We start from the raw sequence: 8,278 nt of genomic DNA, 5'->3' as shown, positions 1-8,278 counted from the left end.
TAAGGTTAAGTCCCCGACACCATACCAGAAACGGACTCAAAACGCGTTGCGTGCGAACGTCCAACGCGCATGACAGAAATAACGCGTCTGGTGTCAGCAGCGTCCAGTTGGTGCTGTACGTGACAAAGCGATGTGAGTTGATTAATAATTCACCTGGCACATTACATACAGTGTCTACAAGAGTTGTTCACTGTTTCTGGACATGTTGACTTTTTCCCGAGTCCGTGACGTGACGGGTGGGCAGTGCTGGACTTGTTAAAAGACTCGTGCGCTCTTCTGCTTCTCTCGCTGCGCATCTCCTTCAGCGGTGCGTTACAACGCTCTGATCGGATGTCCTGTGCATGAATCTGTCTGAAATCTGATCTGACTTCAAAAGAGCCGAGGCGGTACTGAGGGTTCGGTTCGAGCTCGGATGCTGGGAGCTGGTTGCACGGTTTTGAACACTAGTCTTAGTAGTTTTTCCTTTTTTATATAGTAGATCTGAGGTTCTCAAAGCGTCTTTTTGACTGCTGCCTCTACATTGAGACAGTTGTAGTTTCATCTAGTGCAAAAGTAGAAACTGTTCAACGGTATTAGGCTGGTGATTCGACCTTTCTGGACTGGTGAAATCAATTCAGGATTGATATATACTGTTTTTTTAAACCTGAGAGCTGTCAGAAGTTTATTTTTTATTTTTTTAAACATGTCTGTTGTTGCTGGTAAGTGGTGTCTTCAGCCTTACAAAAAGTACTGTTGTAGTATACAGTATACCAGTCAAAATATTGGAATAATCTTTTTTTTTTAAATGTTTTTGAAAAGTCTCATGCTCACCAAGGCAGCATTTGTTTAAACAAAAATACAGTAAACATATTGTGATATTTTCAATTTAAAATTGCAATCAATTTAATTACATTTTTTTAATTCTATTTTAATTTTTAATTTTCAAGTAATATTTAGAAATATAGACATATTTCCTATTTAAATATGTTTTAGAATGTAATTTATTCCTGTGATGCAAAAGTGCAATTTCGCATTGTTACAGTGTCACATGATCCATCAGAAATCATTCTAATATGCTGATTTGCTGGTAAATTATCAATTAATATTGGTGCTCAATTATTAATAATAATAAAAGTTCAATAATAGTAATAATAGTTCACAATATTACTGTATTTATTGTGTTTTTGATCAAATAAATGCAGCCTTGGTGAACATAAGAGATTTGTTTAAAAAAATATTCTAATTCTAAATATTTAAAAATATTCTAAGACGTTCTAATTGTTCCAAACTTTTGACTGGTTGTTTACATTAATTCCTTAAATTATACTCCCAAGTCACTTCAGAAAACCAAAAACCATGTTGGAACGAAATAGTGAATGACAATAATCACCAGTTGCAATGTCATCACTGCATTTAAAGTTGTTGTCAATGTTTTCTTTCCCTGTGTTTGCATGTGTGTGTAGATCTGTATAGAAACAGCCCTAATGCAGGGATGGTGGAGTTTCAGGAGAAGCTGAGATTGCAGCATGAGAACTCCATGCACACAGAGCTGGAGAAGCTGCTGACCACTGCCAAGCCATCAGAGGCGGAGGTAAGACCCTTGTCCTGCAAACTATGTGCTCGGCTGAGGTGACAAGCACGTTCCAGTGGTGCTTCTGTCCTTGACTCCATGTACATCTAAACCCCAGCTCATGCATGTTTCCTAATATATCACTGCACACACGTTTACCTAGCCGAATGGGAACATGCTGTAGACATACAGTGCTTTAAAGTAATGTTAATCATGTGATGCTAATTTTTGTCTGGATCTATTAAATAATTCAAGAATGTTATAAATGCAAATCATGCAGACAGTATGACAGAACAATCCCCATAACTGTATGTCATGCCCAGTATGTTTTTATTTTATTAATGAAATAATCAATTTTTTAATGAATTTTTACCTTTAATTTTTTTTGTTATATAATGGTTATGATGTGTGCCGCATCCTCACTTGTATTCATGGTATAAGGAAAATATTTTTAGACATTTTTTAAGCCATTAAATCAAATGCATTGTCTATTTTGAAATTAGTATGAATCTTTTTCAACAATGCATGTAACTAACATGCATAAACATGTTCATATATTGGTACATGCATTTTAAACGGGATTAAAAAAAATATCAGAAGACATTGTTATTTGTCATTGACCCACTAATATTTGCTTACAAAACTAATTTGGAAATGAACTGAGACTGATGCACAGATTGGAAAACTTTATCATTCAGCCAAGTTTGAGTTGTTTATTCACAATGAAACTGCTGTTAATGTGAGCAGTTATGACACACGCAGCATGCAGTTAGTCTCATTAATTAGTTTTTATGCAGCAGCCCATGAAATGGTGACCTAATGAAGGAGGTGTGTGTTAATTAGAGCCTATCGGCCCATGATGCAGCACCAGACTCTTCAGAGTATTAATTATGCTTATATGCTGCACAGTGTTATACAAGAAATTAGGGATTTTGATTAATCACACTGACATGTGTTGATTCAGATTCAGCTCTAAAGCATTTAATTAATTTAATAAACCATTAACTAAAAATAAAATATTCCAGGTTTAATACAAGTTAGTTACAAGCTTCCCAAAATCCTCACAAATGTTTGCCTTTCTGGTGTGACTAATTTTGATTTGTTGATTTCAAATAGAAAAACTAGGCTATTCTTCACTATTGGCCCTGAAATAATAAACATTATATTGAACTTAAACATCCTAAAAAGGGAAAAATGGACTGAAATTTTAAAAATTTGAACTGTAATGTGCTTATTTGTGCCTCTTGCAGATCTCCAGGAAGGACTTTGAGGGCTTCAAGAAGCTCTTTCACCGTTTCCTTCAGGAGAAGGGGCCGTCTATTGACTGGGCCAAGATCCAGAGACCACCCAAAGACTCGGTGAGGCCAACGACTGCCCAATACCTTATGTGACTTCTGAGTAATAAATGAGTAATGGATGAGTAATAAAGAATTTGATATTAAAACATAGCTAGAAAAAATTATATAAATAGATTTTTTTTTCAGCGACATTACATATTATTACAGAAGTATTTATCTAATATTACAGCAATATTGAATCAAATTCATGAAATTATTTATTGAAACAGTCTGAACTTTTAATTTATTTTAATTTATATATTTGCAAGGGGAAATTTTTTTATTTTTTTTACTTCAAAACAAGATTATTATCAATCCCAATTTCCATGTCCTTTTTATATCATTAGCTTATAAAATATTAAAGTGCCTCTATTATGCCATTTTTAAGGTTTCTAATATTGTTTTGGGAGTCTCCTACAATAAGTGTACATGCATGCAAGGTCAAAAAATGCTTTCCTTTTTTCAAAATATGCATTTAATATCATCTCAATTTCCAACAATTCTCAAACGATTCGTTTGAAGCAGTTCTAAGATTCAGTCTCTAAACCCCTCCTTTCCGTGAGCCTACTCTGCTCTGATTGGTCAGATGGCCCAGTCTGTTGTGATTGGTCTACCGCATACAGCGTGTGTCGGAAACGATACGCCCATTGCCATAGTTACGTATTTTGAACACTCAATAGAAAAAAAAAAAACACAAAAAAGATTGGGGTTGTACTGCTGTGGTACAGTGGAGAAAATGAATTTTAACCACTGATTCTTTGCAGCCTCATCTTTCGGAAGTGAAAATAAAACAAATTTGCTTTCACAGTGTAGGACACAGCATCTTCTCGACATGAACAAGTGTTTGAGGGCGGGTCAAGCTGTTCACGGCCGGCCAACATAGAACATAGCATTATGCAAATGTGTTACCTGTGACGTGTAGCCATCACGGAATTGGGATTCGAATTACTGACGACTTGTTCAGGCTGTTCAGAGTTGAACAACAACACATACAGCTACATTACACACTGCATGAAAGGCAATATTCGAAATGGCATAATAGGGGCACTTTAAATATTTTATCAGGATATGAGTTGTTTGAAGGACTGAAGTAAGTCTACATGTGCTTCGCAAACTTTCCTATCACCACATACACAAAGCCTCTGTACAGTGAGAAAACAGTCAGTGTATGTGAGGTTTATCAAGTCCATGACATTTCCCTGTTAATCCCCTCCCCAAATAACCCACAGCCCCTCTACAAATATCCCCACACTGAAGGTTAGACTATGAATAGCACAGCACTTCCAGCATCCCACAAACTTGGCTGACATTTCTTTTCAACGAGCCGTTGAGAAACTCATGTTACAGTACATAGTAATGCAGGACGAGTGATCTGAAATCAGCTCCAGTAGATCCAGACTCATCAAACCCATTACGAAATAAACATCACAGCTGCTTCTAGATCAGCACTGAAGCTTAAAGCGTAATTCTCAATGGTTGAAATTTCAGTTCCCATCCATGGAAGCGCTCATTGGCTGGATGCTTGATCGGTCAGCTGAGTATCTGTGTGTGTTTAGTTTTCTTACTCAACGTCTCAGATGTTTTGTTTGGTCACACTGGCAGACATGCAGTCAAGAGAGAGGCGGTTCGAAACCTTATATTCGGCCTGTGATTTTAACTTTACTGTTAGTCACCTTGAATATACTGCTTTTAAAGGGGTTATATGAAGAGAAACAGGTTGTTTTCAATGTATTGTATCAATATGTTGTAAATTGTATGAACTCTTACCTCCATGAATTTACCTCCAATCCAAAAGAGCATCTATTGACATTTTGTTTGGTACAAGTTAAGCTTCACCAGAATGTGTGACAAATGTTGCTGTGATGAAACTAGGAAGAACGCTTTACACAATTTTAGCTTCATGAAGTTCATGAGGTCAGTGTGTCTGCAGGCAGGAAGCTCTTATCAAAAACAGCACACCCAAATTCAAGAGATCAGATCAAGTCAGCTCATATTTCATACAGAATAACACTGTATGCAAGTCTCTATTTCAGTAGCACTCACAGTTTGCTGCTCTTCATGTCATGATCTCAAGGTTAATGCCTTTGCAAGATAGGAGATATTTCGAGGTCAGTTTGAAAGACTATCTATCATCTCTGCTGTTTGACTGGAGCAAATAAACCCTGCACTCAAAAATGAAACAACTCAAGTCTTTCTCCAGCCTAATTATATGTCCCAAAACCTTTTGCTCTGATTAAAATATGTGTCCTGTTATCTTCATAAAGGGTTTCCTCTAATAAAACCAGACTGTAGGCCTGCAGAGCATTTCTAATCAAGTGAAAAGTATGAAAAAAGCACACTTCAGATAATGAATTTTCTTCAGTCCACTCCACACAAGGTTTCTGTATGCTGAGAGAGTGATTGATAATGCATCTGTGTGTTTCCTATCTGGTCTACTGATATGTAAATCTCAGCTGAAAATCATAGAGCTCAGTTTGCGTGTGTATTTCTCTCAACAGATTCAGCCCTATGAGAAGATCAAGTTGAAGGGTCTTCCTGCCGATGTGGCGTCCAGCCTTAATAAACTGGCTGTGGTGAAGCTCAATGGAGGTTTGGGGACCAGCATGGGCTGCAAAGGACCCAAAAGTCTCATCAGCGTCCGTAACGAAAACACTTTCCTGGACCTGACCGTACAGCAGATCGAGGTATTACACCACATATGTTTCAAAGACTTTAGATATACCAAATACGGTGCTCTCCTATTACTTATGAATGGGAGAAAGTATAACATGCAAACAATAGTCCCGCCTTCTCAATAAAAGAGCCAGTCGCTAATTGATAAGTCAACGCATCACTGCAGCTGCTGTTAGAAGCTCCGGTTGCTATAGAAACAGTCAGCATTCTGAGACATGCCTATTGGCTGGTCTAGCCGAACAAATAAGCTATTTTTAACACTGTTTTTTTTTTCGGATTAGCATAGACTGCAAATACACTATAAAAGAAGTAGTATGCAGATATGCACTCTTAATATGATATCTGATGTACACTTTTGTGAAACGTCTTTTTTTTCGTTGGTGATTTTAAATATGGAATTGAATCGTAAGCTTGGTGAACAGTTTTGGAGAATTAGTTTCCCCATTCATAGAGATAGGATCTGCACTTGCATGACTGAGAGGCGTTTCAAAGTGAAGTGACTTGTCTTAAAGGGACTTTGATATGTTTCCAGTGAAAACCGATGATGAGGTTATGTTTTATAGTACTGTTCAAATGTTTGGGGTCAGTAAGATTTTTTTAAGAAGTCTCTTATGCTCACCATGTTATTACAATTAAAAATAACTGTTTTCTGTTTGAATATATTTTCATTTATTTCTGTGATCAAAGCTGATATTTTCAGCATCATTACTCCAGTCTTCAGTGTCACATGATCCTTCAGAAATTATTTTAATATGTTGATGTGCTGCTCAAGAAACATTTATTTTTATCAATGTTGAATTGTGCTGCTTTGTTTTTGTGGAGACTGTGATATATTTTTTCAGGATTCTTTGATGAATAGAAAGTTAAAAAAACCCACATTTATTTAAAATAGAAATCTTTTGTAACATTGTAGTTGTCTTTATTGTCACTTTTAATCATTCGAATGCATCCTTGATGAAAGAGAGTATTAATTCCTCTAAAGAAAATCTTACTGACCCCAAACTTTTGTTGTATATGGATTTGAACAAAAGTAATTATAATTGAACATAATACTTAATAATTCTGTATAACTTTAGAACAACAGTGAATGATGTGTGAAGTACATGGGTTTAGCCATTTTTTAGGCTTCTATACGATCTGTGTCAAATGAGGTAAGACTGTATTTGCAGATTCAGACCTTGGTAAAGGTCAATGACCTTTGACCAATGACTCTGTGTCAATGACTGTTTACCCCAAAGTTGCATAATATCAGGTTTTTTCCACATGACAAAATCGAAGGCATTTAGAGGAATATCTTGAGAAATACTATTTTGTTATGTAATACCTATGATACACCCTTTACATTAAAATGGGGATCAAATCCAGGGCTCTACAGTGACGTGACTGACTGTTTACTACATAACCTGCACACAAACAGCCATAGCATTTGTTCACAAATTTTGCTCCTAGTTTTGGGGGAAAAAAACAAAAAAACTTATTTTAACATCCAGAATCATTTAATTGAGCGTCTTTTATGCAGTGTCATGCTTTAGTGTAATGGTCATACAGTAAGTTATTGAAGCTATAGCAAACAAAATATGTAGCACTTCAATTTACAGACCTGATATTTGTTTTTAAAAAATTCACAAGGACAGTGAAAAGGAAGTGGCTGAAGAATTATTGGTGTATCAAATTAAAGATCTTGCGTGAATCGCTCTCTTTCAGCATTTGAATAAGTCGTATAATGCAGACGTGCCACTGGTGCTCATGAATTCCTTCAACACAGATGAAGACACCAAGAAGATCCTGCAGAAGTACACACATCACCACGTCAAGATACACACCTTCAACCAGAGCAGGTACACACACACACACGCGCGCGCGCTTCTCAAATATGAACATACTGTATCTTTCAGAATAAAAGTCACAGTTTTTTATCATGTGAAACATGCTGTGACTTATATAAAGCCATGCAAAACATGCGTTGAATGAAAGAGGTACATGAGTGCAATTTTATTTATATTGCACATTTCCTACATGCCAGTTGTTTCAGTTTTGCTTTAAAGAAGTTAATTTAGGCTTAACATTTATAATAAATATTGTGTAAAATTATTAATATGTTTGTTTTATACTTACATTTTTCATTCGCTGTATGTTCTAAATTAAATTTACATTTTTTTTGTGGAGTGACGGGAGCTAAAATACATGATTATAATGTTTATAATATTTGTAAATGTAAATGTTTGTGATTTTTGTTTGTTTACATTAAAATTGTTTAATGTAAAATGTATTTTGCATTATTTCTGCATGTTATAATAAAATGTGACCTATGCACTGATGTGACTTATCTGCAATTTTGAGCCAATGTGACTTATGATATTTTCTGGAAAATACGGTACTCATATTTTATCAAGTGAAGTATTTTAGTAGAGTGTTAATGGAACAAAAGTCATGAAAATCATTTTGTTTGAGTGCTTTTTTATTTTTATTTTATTTGTATTTATTTTTTAATGTAAAATGTTATATTTCAAATTCATAACAATTAACTACATAACATAACACTACATACATATCTACATAAAAATAACATTTGTGGTATATTCTAAAAAAATCCCCAATATATTATATTATAAATATTATTATTATTAATTTTTTATTTTTATATATACAGTGGGTACAGAAAGTATTCAGACCCCCTTAAATTTTTCACTCTTTGTTATATTGCAGCCATTTGCTAAAA

The 8,278-nt window shown here is 35.2% G+C and overlaps 1 protein-coding gene across 1 annotated transcript in view; it reads left to right on the top strand.

Moving 5' to 3' along the window:
- The first annotated feature begins 276 nt into the window (after window positions 1-276).
- The window catches only part of LOC107684267 (UTP--glucose-1-phosphate uridylyltransferase-like), a 12,604-nt gene continuing 4,602 nt past the window's right edge, over window positions 277-8,278 (top strand). The window contains exons 1-5 of the mRNA XM_016480494.1: window positions 277-698; window positions 1,443-1,570; window positions 2,800-2,907; window positions 5,385-5,570; window positions 7,264-7,397. Coding sequence (XP_016335980.1) covers window positions 683-698; window positions 1,443-1,570; window positions 2,800-2,907; window positions 5,385-5,570; window positions 7,264-7,397 — 572 coding nt within the window. The 5' untranslated portion in view covers window positions 277-682. The remainder of the gene's footprint in view (window positions 699-1,442; window positions 1,571-2,799; window positions 2,908-5,384; window positions 5,571-7,263; window positions 7,398-8,278) is intronic.

The sequence above is a fragment of the Sinocyclocheilus anshuiensis genome, unplaced genomic scaffold, assembly GCF_001515605.1.
Source record: "Sinocyclocheilus anshuiensis isolate Anshui unplaced genomic scaffold, SAMN03320099.WGS_v1.1 scaffold1371, whole genome shotgun sequence".
NCBI lineage: Eukaryota > Metazoa > Chordata > Actinopteri > Cypriniformes > Cyprinidae > Sinocyclocheilus > Sinocyclocheilus anshuiensis.
This window is presented reverse-complemented; position numbering and strand designations above follow the sequence as displayed.